Source organism: Girardinichthys multiradiatus, chromosome 11, assembly GCF_021462225.1.
Source record: "Girardinichthys multiradiatus isolate DD_20200921_A chromosome 11, DD_fGirMul_XY1, whole genome shotgun sequence".
Classification (NCBI taxonomy): domain Eukaryota; kingdom Metazoa; phylum Chordata; class Actinopteri; order Cyprinodontiformes; family Goodeidae; genus Girardinichthys; species Girardinichthys multiradiatus.
In genome coordinates, this window is record NC_061804.1 from 3,352,866 (window position 1) to 3,380,196 (window position 27,331).

General features: G+C 41.8%; 2 protein-coding genes across 3 annotated transcripts; both read right to left on the reverse strand.

Moving 5' to 3' along the window:
* Positions 1 to 222: 222 nt before the first annotated feature.
* Positions 223 to 14,055, reverse strand: pom121 (POM121 transmembrane nucleoporin). 2 transcript variants are annotated; one of them, XM_047379384.1, is made up of 13 exons: positions 13,447 to 14,055; positions 11,388 to 11,594; positions 11,095 to 11,244; positions 10,676 to 10,756; positions 10,178 to 10,349; positions 10,010 to 10,098; positions 9,850 to 9,929; positions 7,986 to 8,107; positions 7,154 to 7,253; positions 6,831 to 7,046; positions 3,688 to 5,151; positions 2,919 to 3,017; positions 223 to 1,773 (listed from the first exon to the last, which is right to left on the reverse strand). In XM_047379384.1, the coding sequence occupies exons 1-13, from the start codon at positions 14,016 to 14,018 to the stop codon at positions 1,670 to 1,672; spliced, it is 3,456 nt and encodes a 1,151-aa protein (XP_047235340.1). In that variant the 5' UTR covers positions 14,019 to 14,055; the 3' UTR covers positions 223 to 1,669. The 2 variants fall into 2 exon arrangements, with proteins under 2 accessions (XP_047235340.1, XP_047235339.1); XM_047379383.1 differs by having other exon boundaries at positions 6,831 to 7,079; positions 13,447 to 14,054.
* A 1,099-nt stretch (positions 14,056 to 15,154) lies between these two features.
* Positions 15,155 to 26,919, reverse strand: zw10 (zw10 kinetochore protein). Its single transcript, XM_047378237.1, has 16 exons — positions 26,715 to 26,919; positions 25,469 to 25,603; positions 25,287 to 25,388; positions 25,133 to 25,210; positions 23,315 to 23,474; positions 23,015 to 23,167; positions 21,667 to 21,864; positions 21,446 to 21,582; positions 21,191 to 21,373; positions 19,666 to 19,889; positions 19,494 to 19,565; positions 19,243 to 19,412; positions 18,561 to 18,691; positions 17,536 to 17,667; positions 15,923 to 16,125; positions 15,155 to 15,803 (listed from the first exon to the last, which is right to left on the reverse strand). The coding sequence occupies exons 1-16, from the start codon at positions 26,817 to 26,819 to the stop codon at positions 15,683 to 15,685; spliced, it is 2,304 nt and encodes a 767-aa protein (XP_047234193.1). The 5' UTR covers positions 26,820 to 26,919; the 3' UTR covers positions 15,155 to 15,682.
* Positions 26,920 to 27,331: the final 412 nt, after the last annotated feature.

Below are 27,331 nucleotides of genomic sequence, written 5' to 3' on the forward strand. Positions count from 1 at the left end.
GCAGAGTTAAGTGAGTCAGATGTTTACCTAAAGTTGTCGATTAACCATTTTTGGGTAATTCTGTAGTTATAAAATATGCCAGCAGAGGCTTGGAGGCCTTGGGCAGCTGATAAGAAATTATTTCATTTTCAAAACAAGTTATTTCTCAGAAATCCTGACATCATAGCAGGGACTCAAAAGGTTCATTTATGAACAACATTCAACGTTATACAAATCACAGCATTGTTGTTTTACACATTTTAATAAAGTATTTCCTTTCCGACGAAACTAGAAAGAAAATAGTTACCAAACAAGTCATTTAAGCCACCATCGCCCAGTCGCAGAAAAGCACACTCATAACTTAAAAGAGTTTTATGTGTACAAGATTGAACATTCACATCTCAAACTCTGATTTTATTAATTCAGAAAAACAAAATCATTAGAAACTAACTCAGATACTGTTCAGGTTTCACATGAGAGTGAATATTACTGAGAAACAGACCATTTTGATGCAACAGTCGACATGAAACAAGGACCCGACAAAAATTCCAGAAACCATGGTGCAAAACATTAAAAACAACCTCCTTGTATCCATCACGGTTTGTCATAAGCGAGTACAAAACAGTCCCAATTCAGTCTGTGTTTGAAAATAACCTCGTGTCAGGTTAATATTCTGTAAACCACTGCAACAACAATGTTTCTGAAATCGTGGTGGTGCGTTGTGCAGATATTTTAAACCATTTACACAGATCGGTGGCTAAAATTAAAATCCAATCTACGGATTAACAAAAATATTTCAGTGCCTGGAATTAAAAAGAGGTAGTCTGGCACAAACACACACACGTCTCAGCATTTAAGGGTGAAATCACAGATTCTTTTCACAGGCAAGGAGTTGAACAGTTGGCTTTGGTTTGTCTGCACAGGTCAGGAGTAGTCATCCTAATCACAAACTGACCCGGTACTTACATCAGTGTTGGGAAAAGCTCCAGATAAACAAAACAGGGATTAGGATAAAGGGAAAAACGGATATCCATGAGAGGACTCTGGGAATGTTGACAATATTGATATGAAACCAGAGCACGAGCGCCTGCTAAAAACTTCATTAAGACATTAACCAAGTTGCTCTTGAAATGCAGAAACATCATTCATTCATTTACAAGGTCAGAGAGCCAATTACAAAAATAATTTAAATGCAATTACATTTCACTCGTGTACCTCGTCTGAATCAGATGTGCGTTTCTCCTGTTCAGACTCAATCCACCCAAACATTCGGTAACATACAAACCAGAGATCACATAAAAAAATAAATGTCTGAGCCGAGGCTCAGTTTTCTCCTCGAGACCAACCAGTGGGAGTGTCTGTGTAAAGAGAGAAGGAAACTTTGGATATACTTTTGTTCAGAATCAAACAACTCGACTGTCTGTTTTCTCTTTCTTCAAGTATAGCACATTGTTGTGGATCCTTTCGTCCCGCTGTGACATTCCCTCATTCAGGCCGCATGAACTCAGGAAGCTCCAACTCCTCTGCAAACCCAATGCTCTGGGCCAGCACACACTGCTGCTGGACAGGAAGGAAACAAAGGAGGGGATGTGGCAGCCTGATTGGAGGATGTTGGAGCTAAAATCATGGAGCCGTGTTAGTCAGGTTAGCCGTCGTCCTCTGAAAACGGTGTTGGGACGCGTTCGATGGGTTACTTCTTCCTGTTGTGCTGCCTTCGTGCCTGCAGCCTTCGTACCTGAGCTCCAGACGGCTTCGGTCCAGCTCCAATAGAAAAGGTGGGGGTCGCAGGAGAGCCTGTGAATTACACGATGGAAAGAGCATTACAGTTTGTGACCAGAAGTAAAATACACCTTTTCACATTTGGTTCAGGTGGATTAAAACTGTCATCCAATTTAATTATTGAGGAGTGTCACCTCATTACACGGGAAAAAATATCCTCATAGGCTTCAGCACCAACAGGTGACAGAAATCTGCTAGATTTCACTTCAAATGGCCAAACAGATAACGTAAAATTCAGTTTTCTTGGGTTAGTAAATGTAAAAATACGCTTCAGTATGAAGTTAGAACTTCAAATCATTTTGCAGTAGTTGCATGGTGGTAACAAACAGAGCATTAGAGACACATCGTGCTACTGAAACAAAAACCTAGATCATCTACGCAGGTAGAAACACATGGCAGCTGCTCATTTGTACACAGACCCAAAATGTTTGCTTTGAACCAGATACATTCTTACTTTATTTTCTACTGGACTTTAGACTGGAAAAGCAATAGAATAGAAACGTAACAACTGCATTAGAATAACATTCAGTTATTAACCTTCTCTGTACATTTTCTACCACTGACTAAACAAACCAGGCTTGCACAATTCAAGTTTAGCTAATAAAACAGGAACCTGCATGATTCAGTAAAGTGTGACGTCAGTTAGGGGCATCTGTCAACTTAATGTCTGAAATGAAACTATTTAAACCTACCAGTAAAATACGACAGGATCTAAAGCAGTGAACACATCATACCCAAGCGCCACATTCGTTGGTGTGGATACTGTTACTGAGTAAAGAACATATGATGACATGTAAAGAAATTTAAAGCAAGAGAGAGTGAGACTTGTTGCAGATCGCCAGAAGGCTGAACGGACCAAAACTGTCATCCTCAAGAGCGTTTAGTTTCTGTAATGGACCAAGCTGGGCTCGGTGGCAGCCTTTAAGGACATCTCAAGAGTTAAAAACGACCCTACAGGTCGTAGGACATGATTTATACCGAAACCGTAAATATTCTGGAGCCCTTTAACTTTATAGATTTCCATTTACAAACAGAAGAAGCTCTATAAAACGTAAACTTCTTTAAGAAAAATCCAAATTAGCCAAAACCAAGCAGCACTTTCTGCCTTTTGCTGGTCAACAGGAAACTGGCCTGAAAAGCAGCCCACCATTATAACCTACCGAAGGGAACAGCGTTAAAGCCTTGGACTGGAGTTGCAGGACTTCCAAAGGGAGTTGGGCCCGGAGTAGCAACCAGGCCAAACGACGGAGTCAACGTCCCTGCAGAGAGAATCGCACAAAACTCAAGACACTTTCTCCAGCTGGGAAAGAAACTGCATTCTTCACCACTACAGGTTCATTTCTAAGACCTCTATGATTTAAATTCAAGATTGACAAGAATTATAAAAAAATAGGTCATCTTATCTACTTATCTAATAACTTATATTTACCTTATTTGAGAGCTTAAGCAAGTTAAATAACTTTGTCAACTGAAGTTGGTGATTTTGCGACTTGACTGCTTTTATACCCTGATCACCTAATTACAGTAAAGCATAAAGTCAACTTTAAAGTCGGCGCATTTGTCAAAATAAATGGCAATTAATGGAAAAAATGTATAAATATAAGGTAAGACTTTGGGACGTTAAGGTCTAAAATTTTAGGCATTACTTTTATCATTTTCTAAGACGTTGAAGAAACCCTGCAAAACCAGATGATTCCAAAAGTAACAAGACAACAGGATTTGAAATGTAATTATTCTCATAGCTCGGTGCATTTTAGATGTTTCCCTAATGGAAGGCCTACAAACTGGGATGTTTACAAGTCAAACAGGACTTTATAGCAACTTGTGCCATATTGTACATCAAAAAATGTTTGGTCATTTACGGTCTGCAAATATTCAACCCACATTTCAAGAAGACAAACACAAATATGAGTTCATTGAAGAACTCACCAAAAACTGGTTTGTCTGAAGCAGCAGCAGCAGCACCAAAGTTGAAGCTTCCCATCTGTGGGGCTGGACTACTGGAAACTGGAGTTCCAAACTGGGGGCATGGCATACTGGCTCCAAAGTTAAACCCACCAGTCGCAGGCTGAGCTGACCCGGACGGAGCCGACTGAGGGGCAGCGCTTCCGAACGCGAAGGAGGCCGAGGAGGAGCTCTGAGTCTGCGTCGCTGTGCCGAAACTTGGTGGAACTGGGGGTGGGGCTGAAGGAGCTGCATTGGTGCCAAATGCAAAACCAGTGGAGCTGGCTCCAAATGCTGGTTTAGCTGGAGTCCCGAAACTAGGAGCTGCCGTTGTGGCGGTGGCAGCTGGAGCCCCGAAGGTGAACGAAGCCGGTGCTGGGGCGGCACCAGCTGCAGGTGTGGATGCTCCGCCAGCATCAAAGGTGAAGGGTTTTGAAGGGGCCGATGAAGAGCTGAAGGTCGGCTGTGCCGCTGTTGCCTCAAATGCTGGCTTTCCAAAGGCGAAAGTGGACTGGGTGGTGGAGGTTGGGGCAGCAGTGGAAACTGTGTTGGCCATAGCGAAGCCTCCAAATGAAGCACTGGTTGTGTTTTGGATGGATGTGGTCTGACCGATGGAAAACACTTTAGGAGCTTGGGGATCAGGCTGCGTGGCTCCGAAGCTGAAGCCGGTCGTATTGGAGGTGGTAGTTGCAGGAGCAGCAGTTGTTGCTGCAGTGGTGGTGGCCGCTGCTCCAAACTGAAATGTGCTCCCTGTACTAGGAGGCTGCACTGAGGCAGAGCTGCTGCTGGTTGTGGATGGTGTGGACCAGCTTCCAAAGAGGGATTTAGTCTCTGATTTGACTGCAGGCTGGGTAGTTGTGACGGCGCCCAGAGAAGCGGTGCCAGCAGAGGTGTTATTAAAGCCGGAGAAAGAAGGTCGGGCAATTGTGGAGCTACTTGTCGTCAAACCGAACACTGACGTTGTATTGCTCGCAGAGAGGGTGGAGGCTGTAGAGGTGGCCGAGATGGAGGAGGGCAGTGGAAAGATGGGCTTGAAAGTCTGGTCGAGGGGTTTGCTTTCTGAAGAAGCTGCATCTGAGGAAGTGGTTGTGGCAGCAGCAAAGATGGGCTTGAACCCTGCAGTCAGAAGAGGGTTTGTGTTCCGGACAGGCTGAGAGCTGCTTGCTGGGGCAGGGGCAGCAGCCGTGGTGACTGCGGTGGAGGCTGAAGGAACAGAGGTGGTGCTGATCTGGCTGGACTGCCCAAACAGGGTTGGCCCTGTCATAAATGCAGCAGGGATGCTAGTGGGTACCTTAGAGACCTGAGCCAGCACCTGATTCAAGACAGAGGGTTGGCCCATAACACCTGCAGAGGAGGGCTGAGACTGAGAGGCAGGGGGCATTGTGGGGGCTGTAGTCGATGCATTCAGGTTAAAGGTAATGGCAGGTGCAGGTGTGGCTGATACAGACACTATAGACACAGCAAGAAGAGAACAGTTGGATTAGAAATGCGTGCCAGACAAAAGTGAAGACCCAGGGATCGTACATAGCCGTTCAAAATAACCCACAATAACTTTTTCACATTGTCATGTGACAAACCTCTGTGTGTTCTATTGGATCATAATCTGTAAAACAGACCGTAGAGAAAGACAACTTTGTCTATTCTTTGGGAGTGCTTTCTTTAGGGTGTTGTGCTCTGTTTGATTTCCATGTAGGGCAAAAAGTTGAATTTCGGTCGAACCTTAAAGGCAGATTTGTTGAGTGCACAACTATTAGTTGTCCGGTCAACAGATTGTCCGATGTGAGCTGCAGCTCCTCCAGAGTTACCATGTGGCCTACTGGCTGCTTCTCTGATTAAGTCTCTCCTAATGAACCTGTCAGTTTCGGTGGACAGCCATGTTCCATGCCTCTTTCTATTTTTTAAAGGTGAACGGTGCTCTGAAAAACATTTGGATTTTGTTTCAAATCCAACTCTGCTTTAAAGTGCCTGTGACACGCTTTTCCTACAAATAAAATAAAATAAAACATCTATATATGGACGGAATCGGGCAGTAAATGACATCATATTAGGATTAAAGATGTGACAAAAGACAATTGTGAGACTAAATAAGCAAATTTTGATGCTAAATTTTGCATGTCCAAAGTTGCCCGGAAATGACGTCAAAGGGGAAGTCTCCGGTCGTTCATCGTGTGAGCGTCAATGATAAACGGTTCAGGTAGAAGCTAAGTTGCACTGAAAACAGCGTTAATATGGTGAAACGGTAAATTGCTGGTGGTGGCAGCAATACTACGACAGTGGCTGTTAGTCTCCACTGCTTTCCTGAAGTGAAGAGGATCAGAGCTGCCTGGATCAGAGCTGGGAAACTGATGAGGGACAGATGGGCTGGTCCCACCAAGCACAGCCAGTTGTGATCGGAGGACTCCTCTGCAAACTGTTCCGAACAAGAAATCTCTGAATTTGCAAGAGAAATGATGTCAGAGGTCGGGATGTCTTACAGATGAAGGGGAACGTTGAAGCACAGTCTGAAGCCATGATGTTCAGAGCATCTGATGGGAAAAGATCATCCAAGAAAAGGTTGTTGCTGCTGTTGCTGAACGGATGAAGGCTCAGCAGGTAAGAACACTTCCTCCCTAAAAAAACATCTGATTCTTCACTGCTGTCTGTGTTGCTGCCATTGTAGCAGCAGTCAGTTGACCTGCAGGGGTTCCCCTTTGACGTCATAAAAGTGTGCAAAACAAATCACAAAGACGTAGTCTGGAAATGCCCTTTTAGTGAAATGTATGACCATATATCTCAACAACTGTTCATTTCAGGGGCATGAATTTAGTTTTTAAAATATTTTATCAATGTTTCCTTTCCATAAATGTAACTAGATTTATCTTTCGATGTCACAGGCACTTTAAGCTTCTCCACAACCTTCTTCTTGACCTGACGGTTGTGTCCCTTGTTTTTCACGATGCGGTTTGTTCACTAATGTTCTCCAACAAACACAATGCTGACATATGGACAATATTTACTAATTAGGTAACATCTGAATTGAATCCCAAAAATACACTGAAGTTGTGGTTATAATCTGATGCAATGTGGAAAAGTTCAAGGCTCTTTGCAAGGCACTAAAGTAAGAAATAACTGGAGGTTAGAGATCATACCTGTGGTAGTGTTGGCAGCAGATGTGGAGCTAGCGGGGACACTTATCTTCATCTTGAGGGCCTCTAGCAGACTGTTGGCGACTGCAGGGGCTGCACTGCTGCCTGGGCTCGGATCCAGGTTGATTACTGGAATGGCAGAGGTGGATCTGGGCAGAGGACCTGCCAGGAAGCTGCTCAGGGTGGCGGTAGATGCAGCAGGCTGAGTGGAAGTGGTGTCTGCTGGAGACACAGACTTCTCTGGTTCTGGGGCTAAAAACAAACACTAAGACGAAACAGACGAAAGACAAACATTTCCAATGTATTATATTAATAGTGTTACTCACCAGGTGTCTCCAAGACTTTCTGGATCTTACTGATGGCTGCCTTTTTCTCCTCGTCCAGATCTTTAGCTGTGATGGTGTAACCCAGCTCAGGGGGTGGAGGCTGCAAGCAAACAGGCACAAACATTCGAACTGAAATCTTTGTCCCTACAACTTAGAAGGAGAGGGTCCCGACACATTTCCCGTGCCAAAATTCAACACTTTTCTCATATCCAACTTTCAACATTTTTCATTCCTTCTTACACTCCTGTAAAACTGTGCAAAAGTCCCAGGTCATCTAAAATTCTTAATATTTTCCCCCTTCGGTTTCAGAATTTCCTTAATTAAGTTTTTATTAGACTTTTGAAGGTTTATTAAGGATTTATTTAACTTCTATACTGTCGATCACCTACAGAGATGCCAGACAGTTCGTTTAGCTACTCATCTCTGCATGGTGACTCAGTCTGACAAAAACAGAAAATGGGAATTTAAGACGCATTTTCAATCCAGAGTCCTCTAGAAAACAGAATCAACTGTCACTATTTCAGTGTTTACAACATCCACAAGTCAACAATTATGTGAAGGTGACAAACGCTGTTGAGCTGGATGTCAAGTTACGATTCGGGATTCAGGGATCCAACACTTTTCTCATATTTCCACAGTCCTGCCAGTTTAAGACCTTTTTTAAAACAGTAGATAGAAATAATTGTTTATAATTTATGGCAGTGGTCTGGCTTTGAAATGGGAACTCGGCGGAAATGACGTGACATTTTCTTTTTTTACAGTTTAGACTAAGACCTAATCAAATCCCATATTTTCCCAGACTGTGTAGAAATGAATCGTTTCCTGTCCTTACCAGAGAGATTTGATCATCCCGGTTGCTGGACACCAGTTGGATCTTTCTTTTTCTCTTCCCACCACTTCCAGTTGAGTCTGTCGTTGTTGTTACTGGGACTTTGAGGACTGGAGTTTGTTTTGCTACAACAAGCATCAAGGTGGGAAATTAAAATAAGGCTGTGTAACTTCAATGAAAGAACATTCAGTTAGTTAATAACGCATTGGTCCACTATACTGGGATGATATCTGTACCACCAGTAACTGAAAGTAGGTTTATTGCATGCAAAATGATTTATTTTATGTCATTAATTTATGGATCTGAATATTGATGGTTCAACTACACAGCTCCAAAAAGTAAAAGTAACACTTAAACAACACAATATAACTCCAAGTAAATCAAACTTCTGTGAAATCAAACTGTCCACTTAGGAAGCAACACTGATTGACAATCAATTTCACATCTTGTTGTTCAAATGAAAAAGACAACAGGAGGAAATCTTTGGTGATTATCAAGACACTCAATAAAGGAGTGGTTCTGCAGGTGGGGACCACAGACCACTTCTCAGTACCGATGCTTTCTGGATGATGTTTTGGTCACTTTTGAATGTTGGTGGTGCTTTCACACTCGTGGTAGCATGAGACGGACTCTACAACCCACACAAGTGGCTCAGGTAGTGCAGCTCATCCAGGATGGCACATCAATGCCAGCTGTGACAAGAAGGTTTGCTGTGTCTGTCAGCGTAGTGTCCAGAACCTGGAGGCGCTACCAGGAGACAGGCCAGTACACCAGGAGACGTGGAGGAGGCCGTAGGAGGACAACAACCCAGCAGCAGGACCGCTACCTCCACCTTTGTGCAAGGAGGAAGAGGAGGAGCACTGCCAGAGCCCTGCAAAATGACCTCCAGCAGGCCACAAATGTGCATGTGTCTGCACAAACGGTTAGAAACCGACTCCATGAGGATGGTATGAGGGCCCGATGTCCACAAATGAGGGTTGTGCTCACAGCCCAACACCGTGCAGGATGCTTGGCATTTGCCAGAGAACACCAGGATTGGTAAATTCACCAATGGCGCCCTGTGTTCTTCACAGATGAAAGCAGGTTCACACTGAGCACATATGACAGACGTGACAGAGTCTGGAGACACCGTGGAGAGAGATCTGCTGCCTGCAACATCCTTCAACATGACCGGTTTGGCAGTGGGTCAGTAATGGTGTGGGGTGGCATTTCTCTCCATGTGCTCACCAGAGGTAGCCTGACTGCCATTAGGTACCAAGATGAGATCCTCAGACCCCTTGTGAGACCATATGCTGGTGTGGTTGGCCCTGGGTTCCTCCTAATGCAGGACAATGCTAGACCTCATGTGGCTGGAGTGTGTCAGCAGTTCCTGCAAGATGAAGACATTGAAGCTATGGACTGGCCCGCCTGTTCCCCAGACCTGAATCTGATTGAGCACATCTGGGACATCATGTCTCGCTCCATCCACCAACGTCACGTTGCACCACAGACTGTCCAGGAGTTGGTGGATGCTTTAGTCCAGGTCTGGGTGGAGATCCCTCAGGAGACCATCCACCATCTCATCAGGAGCATGTCCAGGCGTTGTATGGAGGTCATACAGGAACGTGGAGGTCACACACAATACTGAGCCTCATTTTGACTTGTTTTAAGGACATTACATCAAAGTTGGATCAGCCTCCATTGGTTAATAAATTTGATTTCCATTAGTGATTTTTGTCTGATTTTGTTGTCAGAACATTCAACTTTGTACAGAACAAAGTATTCAATGAGAATATTTCATTCATTCAGATCTAGGATGTGTTATTTGAGTGTTCCCTTTATTTTTTTGAGCTGTGTAGTAAACAGACTGGAGGTAGATCAGACTTACAAGTATCAGGAGCTTTGTCTAACGCTGTGTGGTCTGACCTGACAGAAGATGCTGAGCTGGGAGACTGAATGTCCTCCTCTCTATTGATGAAGCCACATGTTAAAAACTCAACATTTGGGATTCAGAGTGAATGACTGTTGGCAATCAGACAGCGACAGACCTGGGTCTTTTAGAGGCTCCCTCTGGAGTCTGAGAGCGAGATGACTCAGGGCTGGAGAGAGTAGAGCTAGGAGCTGATGGTTTCTTCCACTGCAGAGGAAAACAGGGAAATGAACGTTGAATAATGGTTTTATCTCTGCACAGATGACCGTACTCTAATGGAGCAAACCTGGCTGAGGCCAGCCGAGGAGCTGTAGGAGCTTTGGATGGCGTTTCTCCTGGTGCCAGGGGTTCCTCTTGGAGCATGAATCCCAAAACCAGAGCTGATCGAGGAGGTGCGGGACCTCTTCATAGTGGTCTCGTCTATCGCAGAGGTCATGCCTCGTTTTAGGCTCCCTGGTCTGGAAGAAAAAAACATTGAAACAAACAGTCACACGATACCAGGGGTCCTTGACAGTTTTCAAGTGAAAAATCCAGACTTTGAAGAGTTAAGGAGTCCTTTTTAAACATAATCGATGTCTGGATGGATGAAGATTTTAGACAATGGATTGGGTAACAAAGTCTATAAATACAGGTGTTTCCATACTCCATTTTCCATAATTTGTCTGATCTAGAAAACACTTCGATCAAAATCCAGACTATGCAGAATCAATCCAACCCTAGAGACACTTCACAGATAAAACCTTAAAAATAAAGTATAATTCTTCTTTAACAAAATGTGACTCACTTGGGGACCAGCTGGGATGGTGCTCCATTGGGCAGCAGAGGCTCAAAGGCAGAGTGAGCACTTCCATCGCTGTCACTACGCCTGAGGAGGGGAATCAGAACCGATTAGTGAAAACTCAGGGTGTAGTTTTAATTGTAGAGTTCAACATAATAAGAGAAAAAGCAAAGAACTACATACAAAACCAAATGGAATCAGTTTTGTTTGGTAAAAACGGAGAAAAAGCTTTTCTTATGTCAAAGAATTAATTATCCATGAGTCGCTTTCACATCATAAGTTGTTCCGATTAAATTCCTCCTCTAACAAAACTACATTTCTCATCTATCAGTTAAAACGGCAGTAAGAATAAAATGCTCTCTAAATCTAAAACGCATGAAAAAGAGCTCATGTGTCAACTTGTTCAAATCATTTCAGTCCGATACCTTCGTTTGCTTCTTTGCTCTGTTGTGAAGCTCCTGTCCTCGTCCTCCACTTCTCTCTTGCGGCTTTCCTTCAACACCCTCAGGACACTCTCTCTGGAGCAGGGGTCCGGAGGGGCCCGGTTGAGCCCAGCACAGCTCAGATGATTCCCACTATAAACCAGACCAGAGACAGACCGGCTTTGGTCAGCATCGCCAAGCCTCAGAAGAGTTGCTGGAGTTCAACAATGCTGCTTCAATTTATTAAACAATAAGATTAAGACAGTTATTAAAGGTGGATAATCATGATATGAGACCTGGGGTTCCTATGTTCAGGCCTTGCGATCTTCACGGTGACGGGGCTGAGGGCAGCTGGGGAATTACGAGGACTCAGGACATTCTTCTTCCTGAAGCCGTCCCACTTGACGGGGGGCAGGACTCCCACTGAGGACACCCCCGTCTGCTGCAGGGGGTAGTGACGCTGAGGCGTGATGGTGAACCTGCCCGTTGCACCCAGCGGCTCACTGTGGTGGACATGATGGAGGTGATATTTCCCTTGCTTTAACCTCCTCATTAAGTAAAAATATACAGCCAAAGTCTAGCACTAGTTTCTACCTGCTAACGACTAGGGGTGAAACGATCGATTATTGAAATAATCGTCAACTCATTCAGTAATCAAATAATCGTTAACTGGAGTAGATTCTAAAACATGCCATTTACTGAAAGAACAACCGACTCCGAGCAATAATTAGGCCAAAATAGTACAGGAAATATATATGTAGTTTTTAGTCTGCCACTTGAGAAGTTCTGAATGGAGCATATTAACAGACCTTTAGCTTCATCTGGTTCAAATTCTGTAAAACAAAATCTCCTATATCTCCTATTCAGCACCTTTAACTATTCGAATATTAAATCGATTAACTGATAAAATAGTTGACAAATTAATCGGTTAGCAAAATAATCATTAGTTGCCACCCCTATTAACGACAAGACACCAAGAAATCAAGTTAGATGATTTTTTTGATTTAACAGCAGGTCAAAAACAAACGAAAAAAATCACATCTTTTTTCGATCAATGATCGCACCATACATAAATCACTACCTGGTTGGGCTAATGAGTGAAGAAGACACATTTAGCTGTTGTAGGTATGAACAAGGTGTTTAAAAGCAAAGTCAGAGGAAGCAAAAAAGCTGTCAGAAGTTTCTAGACAGAAAACTATTTTAAAAGAGGAATGTCAGGTGTTGATTCAGGGTGTCACAAAGAGGAGATAAGCCTGATTAGATCATTTTGACAGTCTACCCAAAACAGAGACATTTCTTTATCTATCTACGTATAAGTAGGGCCCTAATGATTGCGTTGTTGTGGAAAATCAAAATAAGACATAGAATTCGACAAATAATACTAAACAAATTTTTACTAATGATGTAAAAAATATTTCCCTTTATTGTGATGCTTAAGTGAAAGAAAATGAGACTGTACTGGCTGCTGCAGCTCACTGTCGGCGTGATGTAAGCTGACGTTGACTGAAGATATGACATTAGAAAAATGTGAAAAACTGTGATAATGGTTTTATCACATTTTCCTTAGCTATTACTAAGTAATATCTTAAGTTTTATGTGTAAGGCAGCCATATTTAATTTTAAGGGTCAGGCTTGGAGAGAAACCCGTCTTCCTCCTTAAATTTCCGACTTTTGAAATCTATTTGTTTACATTTCCCCACTTTGGACTTTTCAGCTTTTGGGATAAAAAAATGAACTCAATCTTCTCAACCAATCAAGCCGGGTTAGTGGATCAGGTTTTTTGGGGGGGATAAAATGTAAGAAACATATAATGCCCAAGTCCTACTGTATTGGTGTTTTTTTTTAATAGAAAATATGCCAAGAAAGTGTTACTCTGAAATATTGGTATTTACTGAGTTGGTACCGGTGCTCCTTGAAAGCAGCAGAAACATGAGGTTGTTCTGTAATTAATTGACTGTTTTAGAGGGGTTATCTCGTAGAAAAATGGTTGTTTATGTAATTAAATGTTCTAGTTTCTACTCCTAAGGCTCCTAACAACTGGTAAGAATGGTAAGAGGCTCGAACCCATACGGTTTGAATAGGTTCATGAGAATATATAGCCAGTAAAGGTTCATTTTTTGCCATATTTAGCCACAATATTTCGCAATTTCAGTGATATTTTAGAAAAGCTTTCCTCTGTTTAGCCCCACGGTTTGAGAGCTTTTCCATTACATGTCTGCACATGTGAGCCGCATCTGTAACTACAACCAACGAGTGAACAGGTTTAAACCTGCCAATAAACTTTTATCTTAGGGATTAATGGGCTAGAAATATAAAGAATTTGATAGACAAGTATTTATATTGTTATTAAATTACCCAGTGAATGAAAGCCTCCTGTTCGGGGTGTAAACAGCATAGTTAGGTCTGGCCAGCCTTTCCCGCAGCTGCTCTCGGGGGTTTCTCCCGGGTCTTGGCCTCCCAGATTCGGCGGTTGGACTTTCGGGTTTGCCGATGTAACTCCCCATGAGAAAATCCCGGGGGCTGAAAAGAAACGAGTCTCTTGTCAAAGCTTCCCTTCGATAAATCACGGTTTCGCTAGGTCTTTGACTAAACTGTCCCTCCGTTTCCCGGTGCTCAGCTCTGTAGCTGCTGCTTGTAGGTCTCCCACGCGCAGCCACCGACAGGCCAGTCGTCTCCCAGCCCGGCAACCAGCGCCGGAGCACGGCCGGGACGTTTAGCCCACCCCGAGGACTCGGGCCTAACCTGGCGGGAAGATGCACTCCACTGCGATAGTAAAAGGCAAAACAGCAAACTGATAGGATTAAAGTTGCGTAAATGAAGGTAGGTATATAATAAAAAACTAGAGCAATTAGGCCTAAAACTGAGAGAAGCGCTAAATGTTTCTCTCTAGGTGACATGGCGGTAGCGCGCCGCCCGACGACTCTCATATCTCTTCATGCTGCTCTGGAAGTTGAGGTGCGCCGGCGCCCTCTACTGGCCAAAGTCACTAATCACAGTACTCTGTGAAAGGACCTTTTTAAAAAACTTTCTTTGAAAGACAGAAAACAAAACCAAACATTTTGGTCATGTCTCACCGTCTGACATTGAATCAGAATAAACTTCCCCTGTTTTAGGTCTGCTAGGATTACCACAATGATGATGCCCATTAAAAAATATGTTTACCAAAATTTCCTGATGTCTTGAGATGTTGCGTCAGCATTTTCACATATTGTTTGTTCCTTATGATGCCTTATGATGAAGTGCACCAGTTCTTCCTGCAGAAAAAACATCTCCACAACATATTGCTCCCACCCATGTACTTTACAGTTGGGAAGGGGTTTTCAGCTTTGCAACCTTCCACTTTTTCCTTTAAATCTAAGAATGGTCATTATGGCAAAACACCTTCAATTTAGTTTCATGAAACCACTGGACATGTTTCCAAAAATGCTGATCTTTGCCCCTGTGTGCATTAGTAAACAATAATCTGGCTTCTATGTTGCTTTTGGATTGATTTCTTCCTCTCCATGTGGCCGTGCAGCCCAAAATGATGTAAAACTTGCTTCACTGTGGATAATGACATTATCAGCAGCTTCAGCCAGCATCTTCACAAGGTATATACACATTTCCCAACCAAAGACATTTATTTCAGCGACTCAGAACCCCTTTTTTTCCTGAGTGACATGAAAGCTGGACGTTACCATGCTGTTTATGCTTGGATATTATTGTGTTAAGCGATGAACGTGGCACTTTCATGCATATGGAAATTGTACCCAAGGTTGAACCACAAGTGTGAAGGTCTCCATTGAGCTTCTTGTCCCAATTTATCAATGATGTCACATAAAGAAGCAGAGTGTTAAAATGGGAAATATATTTAGACTAGGTGCATTATATGATCAACTTCATCATTGCCATTAACATGACCTTGAGCCACAGCCACTGAGTTGTAAGTATTTAATTGCACCTCAGCACATTCTCTGATCACATCAAGAAAGGTCTGCGGGATAAAAAAAATATATCTTTCAAGGTTGAAAAATGGGCGAAAGTTTGTTTTTTTGTTGGGTATGAGAAAAGAACCGAGCCTTAATGTAGGTGAAGCTGAAAAGAAGCCAAGTCTTGTAATTTATTAAAACAAATAATAAATATATTACAGATGAGTTCAGTTTTAAGTTGTTTGCAAGCAATTTACCACTTCATGGGTGCTAAACTTCAAACATAGTCTTATTAAACGACATCCGTACAGAAAAAGCAAAGAAATCTGAAACAAAAAAAAAGCCGAGGCTTGATTAACTCTGGAAGCTTCATCACGCATGAACAGATGAAAGCTTCTAGTTAAACCAACTCAGAGGAACGTGCAGCTGAAAACCTCCACATCTTTAAGAGGTTGGTGGAATCGTATTTGTACAGTAAGGGTGGAGGAATAATATCCTGCAGACTGATTACAACACGCCTGCACCCCCTAAAGCAGCACCTCCTGTCTTAAACAATGTGTTCATCTTTCATGCAGGTGAATGTTTTACATAAAACATCAATGAGTAAAGGCAGGGTCAGATTTCCCACTGAGGAAAAAAGTGCAACAGAGTCTGCTTGGTAGTTTTGTTGTTTCTCTAATAGTCTATTTGATTTTGGTCAAAGCAGCAGCTCTCCGCTCCGTGTTCTGAAACAGAGCTCGGATCAGGCTCTTCACCTCAGAACTGGAGAACTCTACAGCCAGAGGACCCTTACCATCAGCCCACCTGTGGAGAAGAATCCCAGAAAAAAGTCAACCAATCATATCAATCAATGAGGAAACACCTCAGTTCATGCTTTCAAAATGAATTTTCTTTGTATTGTCACGCCTGTAGGTGTTTCTAACCTGTCAACGATCTCTTGCAGGTTGGCTCGCAGCACAATGACAAGCTCCTTAAAAGTGCTCCACTTCTTCACGTAGAGTGGCACCTCCTCCTGATATTTCTTATTTTTGTTCTCCTCAGCCAGAGGGATGAACACCAGCGGGCCTTCCTCAATGATGGTTTGGCACATTGTATGAAGGTGCTCCCCGTCCTCTGAGGAAATATCCTGCACACAAAACCCCCCATTAGTTTATGACAGGTACCGAGGTCCTACACGGTTTTTCCTGCCCAATTCCTTATTATTTCAAATTCAAAAGGGTTGAAAAAGGAACGACAGATAGTTGGATAGATGAATACATCTTTTAGACGGGGGGATAGCAAGTAAATCCTGGAAAAATGTCCATTTCCTTACCTATCTAGACCTGGAAAATAACGAAATCAAATTCCATCCTTTTCCACAATGTGTTGGAAACTTAAATGTACAAAACATGAGGGTAAGTTTGTCACAGAGCATCATTAGATCTTATAAATGTCTTATGTATGTATGTATTATATTTTCTGGCAAATGCCAATTGAGCTCCATGGTCCGGCCAGCGATCACAGATCCTACTGGAGGACGTCCGGCACTCAGGCCACCCTCATGAAGTCTGTTTCTAATGGTTTGCTCAGAGACATTCATGTCAATGGCCAGCTGAAGTTCACTTTGTAGAGTTATGGCGGTACTCATCTTATTCCTCCTCTTACAAAAGAGCAGATACCGGTCCAGATATAACCCAGATATGGGTTAAGGACCTCTGTCGGCCCCGTCCAGCTCTTCTAGAGTAAATGCCTGTCTCTGGAAGACACAGCAAAGCTTCGGGTAATGGGAAGTATTGATGTGCCATACTGGCAGAGTTGGGACTGCCTGTGCAACCTCTGTGGGGTCCAGGTATTGCCTCATGCTACCAGTAGTGACACCAACGCTGGTCAAATGCAAAACTACTGAAAAGCAGACAGAAAAATGTCTGTGGCCTTCAACTGCAAAACCATTCCTGTTTTTGGGGTCGTCTCATTGTTGCCGCTTTAGTGCAGCTGTTGTTCATTTCATTAAAACCAAAACATTGACACTGATTAACAACTACCTCTACTACTGAACTGACCAGATCAATGTTCCAGAAGTTCAACTGACTTGATGACATACTCTGATTAAAAAGTTTTCCTTTTAATTTATTTGGTCGGCTGGATGGATGTTCACCAGTTTTGATCCCCAAACGTAGAATAACGTGGCAGAGACCCTAAAGGTCATGGGGACTGGTGGGGATATTGTGATAATGAAGAAAAGAGAGTGAGAGAGGAAATGTGGATCACAAAGAACAGTCACCCTAATACTCAATATCTCTAATGGATGTTTTTTTTTCTTTCTTTATAGAAATCCTTACAATTATAGAAACTTTTTCCTCATATTTCTGATTCCAGATCAGTTTTTTGAATGGGGTCAAATAACCTTCACCTCTACAGATATTTATTTATGAATGTGAAACCGACAGAATTAGGGACACCATAATTTAAACTTATTTTTAACACATTACACACCCATAACGCATAAACCCAAGGCAACATGACTGTAAAGTGCAATAAAGAAAAAATAAAAACAAACCTCAAGCATCATGATTTTAGCAATAATCTCCATGATGGCGGTATTGAGCAGGTTGCCCATGGCTTTGCAGTAGATGCTGACCGGAAGCACGTCCTGCCACACTGTGCCCAGCTGTTTCAGCTGATGAATGACCTGCAGACAGAAATAAATCAGCAGTTAGTGAGAATGTGTGCATGAATGGAAAACAGATTTTCAGTCATCAATCTTATTGCATCTGATCGAAAGGAATGCTACTTTTAATGAATCTAGCCCTCTTATATGAGTAAAGCATTTTTCTCCACATTACATACAGTAATTGATTGTGTACAAGAGTACTATAGAAATAGATGATAAAATAAAACCTTCCATGTATGTTAAAGGTGGTCAGTGACAGTAAGTAAAGTAGGGCTGTAACAGTTAATCAGATTAATCGTGATTAATCGATTACTGAAATAATTGTCAACTAATTTAGTGATCAAATAATCATTAACTGGAGTATACAGACTTTAAAACATGCCATTTGCTGAAAGAACAACCCACTCAGAGCAGTAATTAGACCAAAGTTGTACAAAAAATATATAGATTTTGCATTTAAGATCAAAAACCTTCTTTGTCTGTAAATATGGTCCATCCAGAACTCCTCAAATTCTGTAAAAATCTCCTATTAGGCACATTTTGCTATGCGATTATTAATCGAAAAAACTAGTCGATAGATTAATCGATTAGCAAAATAAGTAGAGAAAAAAATCCGTTATTTACAAGGTAAATGGCCTGCGCCTGTATAGCGCTTTATCAAGTCCCTAGACCACCCATTCACACGCTGACAGTGGTGACATGAAGCTATGGCTACATTGGAGCAGACTGACAAGTGCCATACATAGGCGCACCGAGACCTCTGATCACCATCAGGAGGCAAGGCTGGTGAAGTGTCAGACACAACGACTGCCACCGTCCCCTAACATAAACCTGCTGCAAATGAAACAATTAAACCTACAGGTTAGAAACTAACGAGAAGACTTAACCATTAAAGGTCTCTCTCCACTCACCTGTCTTACTGCTTTGCTGGCTGCTATGTAGTTGTCTTCGTCGTCCAGGTTGCAGAAGTTGTGAGCAGTGGACAATCTCTCAATGAGCTCAGCTCTCTGCACATTTAGCTGAGCTAAGAAGCACTGAGCACCTAGAAAACCAAGGAGAGACCTAAGCTTGGGTACATCTAAACAAGTTCAAATTAAAAGGAAAGCGCACACTGACAACTGAGTGATTAAATGACAAATCAAATATGGTTCACAAATTGTAAGATGAACGAATGAAGGGATGGACAAAGGAATGGATGAACGGATAGATGAACAGATGGACTACCAGACAGATGAACGGATAAACAGACGCATGGGTGACAACCGGTTAACGTATGAATAAACAAATAAATGAATAAATTAATGGACAAACAAATGAAAGAAGGAATGAATGAATAGGATTAATGGGTGGATAGATAAACAAAGGGGTAGGTGGATAAACGAATAAATATGGCCTAATGAATGGATGATGGATGGATAAATGAACAGACAAATAAACGACTCAATGGATGGATAGGGAATAAATATCAAGATCATATTTGTTTATTTTCTGCATAAATGTTTTGTTTTTCAATATTTATCAAGATTAGCAACACGCCTTCATCAAAGTTCACATTTTTCCAGACTTAAAAGGAACGCAGAACTCTAAGCTCACCCAGTTTCCTGAATCCAGGCACCATGTCGACAAACGTTGCGACACCCTCGCTGAGGGGCTGTGGCAGGTGGGCTCTGAAATGGTGCCCCAGGGTGAGCAGGTGGTGTGCCAGGTACATGCAGTTGTTGTGCTGCACGGCGGCAAGGTGAGGAAACTTCAGCAGGTTCTCCCTGGAAGGAGTAAAGTGACAAATGTTCATCTCCACAGGGACAATATTTGGTTTATATGACCTGAGACGGAAGCATTCCTACTTGTGGTACGTCGGCACAACATCATAGAAGAGCTGAAAAATGTTTCTCACAGTGAAGAAAAGCTGCAAGGCACTGAAAAGATCACAGATTTATTAGTTGGGTTTTTGTCCTGGAAGGAGTCCTGCAGCATTTAAACACAAAAAGCTAAAACAGTAAAGTCTCTGAAACTGACCACTGTGTGGAGCTTCCAACAGCTTCACACAGTGTGTTGACTGCCAGCTCCATCAGCTGCTGCACCGACTCGCTGATGCGACAGGCTGGCAGACACAGACTGCAGGCGGACAACTGCTTTGAGTTCTCCATCGACACCTCTTCCTTCACCACCTCCTGCTTCGTTTTCACCTCTGAACTCGGAGGAGGCAGCTTGGGGAGCCGCAGCTTCGACTCTGGGTTGATCTAACACAGAAGAAAAGGAAATGAAGCTACGGTGTGTAAAATGATTCCACTGAGTGCATTTGTTCGTAAGAAAATAGTTCCTACATATTTTTTTAAATCATAATTAAATTCTACTCCAGGCTCAAATGTGTGAAAAACAAATGGTGGAAAAACTTGACAATTTCTATATAGAAACTAAATTAAAGAAGGCACCACTAATTGATGTTTAGAACTCCAGTTTTTTTAAATCTTTTATATCTTAAGGATAAGTGGAATTAAGTCTGGGAAGTTTCATTTTTTAATCCTTTTCCAGAACTGGAAAACACTTTTACAGGGCAGAAGTCCAGTAAGACCAAGAAAAAAGTCAAAACTGGCACAGAACATAAAATCGTATCCAAGGAATTAATAAGGAAGTAATTAAATTGCCTTGCAGAAATATTCACAGCTTTAAACTTTCACATGTTGTACTGTTACAAACACAACCTTTCATTTTTATTTTAAGGGAAAGATCAACACAAACTAGTCTAAAATTAAAAAGTAAAAAAACAAACAAAAAAAACCCCCTGTTTTTATCTTTTATTTTACAACAAATAAAAATCGCATAACTGCGGCATGCATTTGTATTCAGTCCACTTTGTCAATACTATGTTATAATCACAGCTTCTAGCCTTTTGCGGTATGTCTCTACCAGTTTTTCACAAAGAGACACTGAAATGTCCACCTGCTCTCCTTTGGAAAATAGTTCATGCTTAGATTGGATGGAGAGCATCCAGGATCACCAATGTTTAAGCCTTGCCACAGATATGCAATTGGATGTTTACCTATACCGTGCCATTACAGCTGAGGCTGTAGGTTTGGGGTGGCTGTCCTACTGGAAGTTGAACCTCCGTCCCAGTCTGAAGTCTTTTGTGACCTCTAACAGGTTTTCTTCCAGGATTGCCCTGGATTTAGCTTCATCCTCCTAATAACGCTGATTAGCTCTCCTGTCTCTACTGAAGAAAAGCCTCCCCACAGCTTGCCACTACTAAGTTTCAATGAAGGTGTATTCAGAGTGATGCACAGAACTTGGCAGAGTTTTGCATAAATTTTCTATAAAACACATCGTTTGTACTTTTGCAAGGGACTTGATGTATGTAAACATTTTGTGTTTAAAATCTAATAAAGTGGATTTTTTTTATTACCTTCATTGGTAACAAACAAGGAATAAGGGTTAATATAATAATAATTAACACCTATAATCAAGTGTTTCACATCTACAAAACTGTATTCATACATTATCCTATTTTTCCATATGTAGATCTTCACTCTTGAATGAATCATACTTTAACTGTGTTGTGCATCTTGGAGGTCATGAGTTTGCGTGCTGCCACGATAACGTCCCTGCATTTCTTGCTGGCAAAGTGACAGTTGACATCTCTGGCGTATTTGAGCAGGTCTGTGGAATCGTCCTGCAGATACTCCATGTTCTTAAGAGCCTCCTCAAACACCTCTGTCTCTCTAATCACCTTTAACAGAGAAATAGAGCCAATTAAAAGAGCTTTAATCAAGAGGCAGCGTTCGGATGTTTTGGTACGTACACTGTTGTATCTTTCAAGGTCGCTGCTGTTCGTGGGTATAGAGTACACAAGACAATCATGGATGATGCACTTTGACACTTCTTCCCAAATCAGTTCCCCAAGGATAGCTGAGAGCTTTTTATCCCCAATGGACACGTCTTGGGGAAAAAAAACAAAGAGCAATTTGATTTCAACCTGGGACTATCTCAAGAAAAAAGGTACCATTTTATGCCGTGTTTTACCCAGCAGGTGTGAGTGTAGAGTCTTTAACACCAGCAGTAGTTTCTTGTAGACCTGTGAAGGAGTGGATCGCTCCTCATTGCCCTCCTCTAAACACTCGAGGCCCAGGATGGTACCCTCACCTTGCTGCTCTGATAAGGTCAGTTCAAGAGATGCGTACATAACCAGTGGCTTCAGCATGTTCTTCAGAAGCACGTGACCTAAAAAACGAGAGGAAGGTCTGGGCTTGGATATGAAGTGCAAGGAGAAAAATCAGCCAAAATAATGCGACTTTGTTTGCTACACAGATTTTTTTTTGGGCGACGATTTTCAGCCTGAAAATTTCCAGCTGTCAGGCAATAATTCAACTGAAAAACAACTAAAGTCAAAGAAGGGAGAGAATGAATGGAAGGAAGGACGGACAGAGAAACAGGTGGATAGACGGAAGGAAGGATGGGAGGAAGGAAGGAAGGAAGGGAGGATGGATGGGAGGAAGGATGGATGGACAAACAGATGGAAGGAAGAAAGGAAGGATGGATGGATGGGAGGAAGGAAGGATGGATGGGAGGACAAACAGATGGAAGGAAGAAAGGAAGGATGGATGGGAGGAAGGATGGGAGGAAGAAAGGAAGGATGGATGGACAAACAGATGGAAGGAAGAAAGGAAGGATGGATGGATGGGAGGAAGGAAGGATGGATGGGAGGACAAACAGATGGAAGGAAGAAAGGAAGGATGGATGGGAGGAAGGAAGGATGGGAGGAAGAAAGGAAGGATGGGAGGACAAACAGATGGAAGGAAGAAAGGAAGGATGGATGGATGGGAGGACAAACAGATGGAAGGAAGAAAGGAAGGATGGATGGGAGGAAGGAAGGATGGGAGGAAGAAAGGAAGGATGGATGGACAAACAGATGGAAGGAAGAAAGGAAGGATGGATGGATGGGAGGACAAACAGATGGAAGGAAGAAAGGAAGGATGGGAGGACAAACAGATGGAAGGAAGAAAGGATGGATAGATGGATGGGAGGACAAACAGATGGAAGGAAGAAAGGAAGGATGGATGGGAGGAAGGAAGGATGGGAGGAAGAAAGGAAGGATGGATGGACAAACAGATGGAAGGAAGAAAGGAAGGATGGATGGATGGGAGGAAGGAAGGAAGGGATGGATACAACGTTTAGACAGCAGGATCAGGGAACACAGGTATTTTTCTACATTCTAATTTCTTTTTGCAAACATATCCAGACCTGGAAAACTATAAAACCGGGTTAACAATAAATATTCAACAAATCCCACCAGTTTATTTTGGTTAAATACACGTGTTGATATGTACAATGATAGGTCTGAATAACCTATCATGTAGCTGCTTGTTCTTACTGAAGAGCTTGATTTTGTTCTGAAGGTCTCCCTGGATAGCCAGAGCTTGCAGGACGGAGCACAGCAGTGGGGTTGGCTTCGGTTCAAAGTCTTTAATGCAGGCATCACTCAGCACCAGCTCTATCTTATGGAAGGCCTTCGGACCTGCAGATTCTGAAGAAAAACGTCTGATCATCACTACTGCTGTTATACAGTTAAACGGGTATATTCTAAATGGCAAACAGTTTAGGTAAATATTGGAAATAGCTTTCCATTCTACAAAGCATGGGTTCCTCTTTTCAGACATAGAATATTTTTTACCTTTGGTGGACGGTAATCTCCAGATGACAAGGCGCTTCCACTCGTCTCCCAGGTGGTAAATTAAATTCTCTCTCTGCACGGTCAGCTCAGAGCTCAGAGAGCTGAGAAGTGGCAGCTGAGATGTTTTCCAATCCTTCAGTGAATCCACACTTTTCCCCGCCTGTACAGGAAGTTTATCCATATATATATATATGAATATTTTATTTAGTTATAATAAAACAATGATCAGCAACTTTAACTTCAATATTCACATAAATAACCAACCATGGTTATAACTTGTCACCCTTTTAAAAATTCATTTTTATTATTGATGTTATTTTTAACAGAAGGCTGCAGAATTTCTGACCTTATATTTTTTAAACTTATGAAAAAAGCAAATATAGCGTACAAACCATCTGCTTCCTAAATCCCTAAAGTGTGTGTTTAAATAAAGCGATGTGATATAATAACTTTAATATCAAAGGCTTAATGATTAAATGTCACTGCTGATTAAAATTTTAACGCCAAGCATGTCTGAAAAGCTAGATACAAAGAGAAATATGGCATGCGTCAGATTTAATAAGCATACATGGCACCAAAATATCCTGAGATGTTTGTTAATTTTGTATGATGGTTTTTTGTTTTAAGAAATTCAAGACATTTGAGTCCAAAACATTGTGATGTAACCCTGGATTCAGGTTTCAAGTTCAACAAAAAGGTCAGCAGTGTTTTGCAGATCCATCAGTTACACCAGATTGCCAAACTGCAACCACTCTAGTCAAACCAAGACCTGGAGATAATAATTCAGGCTTTTATCACAACCCCACTAGATTATTGCAACTCACTTTATGCTGGGATCAGTCGGTCCTCTCTTTCCAGCCTTCAGCTCGTTAGAATGCTGCCGCTCATCTTTTAAACGGTACCCGCAAACACAAACACATCTCTCCTGTCCTGTCATCTGTCCACTGGCTGCCTGCGTGCTGAAGAGTTGATTTTAAGATTTTTGTCTTGGTGTTTTAATGTCTTAATGGTCTTGCTCTTCCGTCCTTCTGACTTTCTTTTTTGCCTTATGTTTTACTGTGGGCCCTTAGATCAGCTGAGCATCTTCTGTTGGTTGTGCCAAAAACTAGGCTGAAGCAGAAAGGAGATCAGACCTTTTCAGTCGTGACCCCAAAATTATGGCACAATTTGCCTGCTGTAAGTATTAGACAATTTCTTCTTCTCTTGCGTTTTTAAGTCTCTTAAAAAGTGGCTTTTGACAGTGTGAGTTGGTTTGTTTCTGGTTTTATTTGAGTAATTTCAGTATTCCCAGGATGTTTAATTTCCACTTTTATTGTTTTTGCTCTATTTTATTATTTTATTTGCGTCTTGGTTCTGATCTGTTTTAGTACTGCACAGTACTTAGGTTAAACAAATTGCATTTTTTAAATGTACCGTATAAATAAAATATATTTGGAAACCATGAACATTTTAAAAGAAGCGTGGATGTTTTCAGGTCTTCTTATCTGTATGATCAACTAATCCAAAAACATGAGGATGAATATGGTTTCTGTCTGGCATAAAAATAGAGATTTTTTTTTTTTAGTACCTGGACTAACCTAGATCAGCACCAACAGATCAAGACAGAAAATCTTTACAGTGCAGTTTGCGGTTGTTGATACTTTTATATTAGCTCATTTTAGAAAGTCTGTTGCAACTATATTAAAGAGGCTTTTAGTTTTTTTATGATCCAAGCAAACAAATCACACCCACAGGTTGTTTGAATAATTTTATTTGCATCTGAACTTTTAATATAATTTAGTACGGAAGGAAAGGCTGGAAAATATAAGTAACTCTTACCTTTTCTAGATGGGTTGCAGCATCGACATACTTCTTCTCCTGTAATGCTTTGTTGAAGTCCTCCATCGCACTGTGAAACTGCTCCACAAAACACTCATGTCAGACAATGAAATGCTCAAACGTTCAACAGCAACATTCAGCAAATACAATCTACCTGTTTTAAGTGTTCAAGCATTTTTATGATCATAGTGTTCTTCTCCAGCTGCTGCTTCAGCTTTAAGTATTCGTTCACTGCCACGTGGATGTTCTGCTGCACCTAAATCAGCACAAACAAAAAGTATAACAGTCAAAATCCTACAAGTACATCCAATCGTTTAGACTAAATTTCACACATACCTCAGATTCAATGCAGTTTTTAAGAGCTTCCATTTCTTTAGAGACCGTATCAATCTGCACCATCAGGTCCTCTGATGCTTGAAGATTCGGTAAAAATTCACTGTACTTCTTGTTTATCATGTCACACACTTCCTCCTGAGGAAGAACACAGAGAAATTTGATCAGCTGGAAAGTCTGTGCATCTGATCAGCAGTCGTATAACAAAAACAGATTTTTTGTATTTGATGGATGTAATTATTTTTTTTATTTTTTTTCACAAGGAAAATGACATCCATATAAGCCCTAAATACAATGCTGAATGTGGCTTCCAAATGTGCATACAAAGACCTGGCTGTCAACCTAAACCAAGAGACTGGACAACAACAGTAATCAGAGAAGCAGCCAAGAGGCCCATTGCAACTCTGAATCTGTTGTCAGGTGAACTATTAGTCAGTCATTCACTTTACAAATCCGTCACCAAACATGGGGAAGTCTCTGCTTATTTTGACCTACATGCAAAGAACTGCTTGGTGATAAATAATACTAATACTGCACATAACACTGGACACACCTTCCCCACAGTGAAACACGATGAGAGCATCATGGTGTGGGAATGCTCCTCCTCACCAGGGACAGAGAAGCTGGTCTGAAACGACTGGGAAGACTGAGCGAAGTGAATATAGTGCAATCCTGGAAGAAGCTGCAAACGACTTGAGTTTCACCTTCCACCAACGATTTTAAGTGTAGAAAATGAAGTCACGGTATGTCTTTATTCTTCCCCAGCAGTCGAAGAACTAGTTCGTATGTCAAAATATAAATCAGAACATCTATAAAACCGCCCTTGTCTCTTCAACTAAAATGTAGACTGAAGAGCATTTTGTTTTATCAGCAAAACTCTAATAATAATGAAAAATGTGGAGTACATTTAGACAACATAAAACTGTAAGGCTGAAAAGGCTGCGATCAAAGACATCTACATAGATTTGGCCAAGAAAACATACACGTAGCCTCCAGCATCAAATACAGCATCAAACGAATATTAACAAAATCCTATTTGTACTTTTTACATCATCCTAACCGTCCTGTCGGCGTAGTGAATTTTGTCAAGGAAAGCTACAACCACTTTTTGAGATCAGTGTTATTTTAAATGTCCCAGCAGAGCTTACCTGGCAGCCAGACGTTCACAGCTAACCGAGGTTCAAACTTTACTTCATACGAACGTTAGCAGATGCTACAGCTAGCCAGAAAAAAAAAAAAAAAACACTACCTTGGTATCTTCCACCTTCCGGGACATCCTGCTTATTTTGCTGGCCAGGTCCTCCTTCTCCAGCTTGCCGGAGCTGGCGAGCACCTCGGTTACAAACGACGTCATTCTGCAGAGTAACGTTATAAAGTTTTAACACGGTGACACACCAGCATCACAGCTGCAAACCGTCCACCCGCGCCAAGTACAACCCGCCTCCGTCGCTTCTTCTTCTGTACATTTTAGTGGAGGTTGTTGGGGCACTACTGCCCCCTACAGGACCAACGTTTGGGGCAGAAAGGAGAACGTTTTTTAGACCAACTCATGGGCATGAATGCCTTTGTACGGTTAAAAAATTATACAACAAACTACTACAATGATTTTTAAAAAGAAGAGTTGTGTGTATAATTATGAATTTACTGCAAAGCCTAATCCATACAGGGTGAAATTATACATACTTGCTCAAATGTATACACATACTCACACTAAAATTAGGGGAAATGTCTGTTGGCAACGCACAGAAGAAACCATTTTTATAGCCACGAACAAGTGTCGGGCAAATATCTGGTTAAATGTTTGATTCTTTTTATTTGGTTGTTTTCATGGCTCAGACCTGGCTTTAAACATATTCCTTAAATTTT

Coding starts and splice junctions, on each gene's coding strand:
- pom121 (XM_047379383.1), bottom strand. CDS start 14,018: ATGAGAGTCGTCGGGCGGCGCGCTACCGCCATGTCACCTAGAGAGAAA. Junction 5,152..6,830: donor TGCTGCCAACACTACCACAG/GTATGATCTCTA, acceptor CTGTGTCTATAG/TGTCTGTATCAGCCACACCT. Junction 1,774..2,918: donor CTTTAACGCTGTTCCCTTCG/GTAGGTTATAAT, acceptor TGTAATTCACAG/GCTCTCCTGCGACCCCCACC.
- zw10 (XM_047378237.1), bottom strand. CDS start 26,819: ATGACGTCGTTTGTAACCGAGGTGCTCGCCAGCTCCGGCAAGCTGGAG. Junction 23,475..25,132: donor CTGCAACCCATCTAGAAAAG/GTAAGAGTTACT, acceptor CTTCCTGTACAG/GCGGGGAAAAGTGTGGATTC. Junction 21,865..23,014: donor GAACAAAATCAAGCTCTTCA/GTAAGAACAAGC, acceptor CTCGTTTTTTAG/GTCACGTGCTTCTGAAGAAC.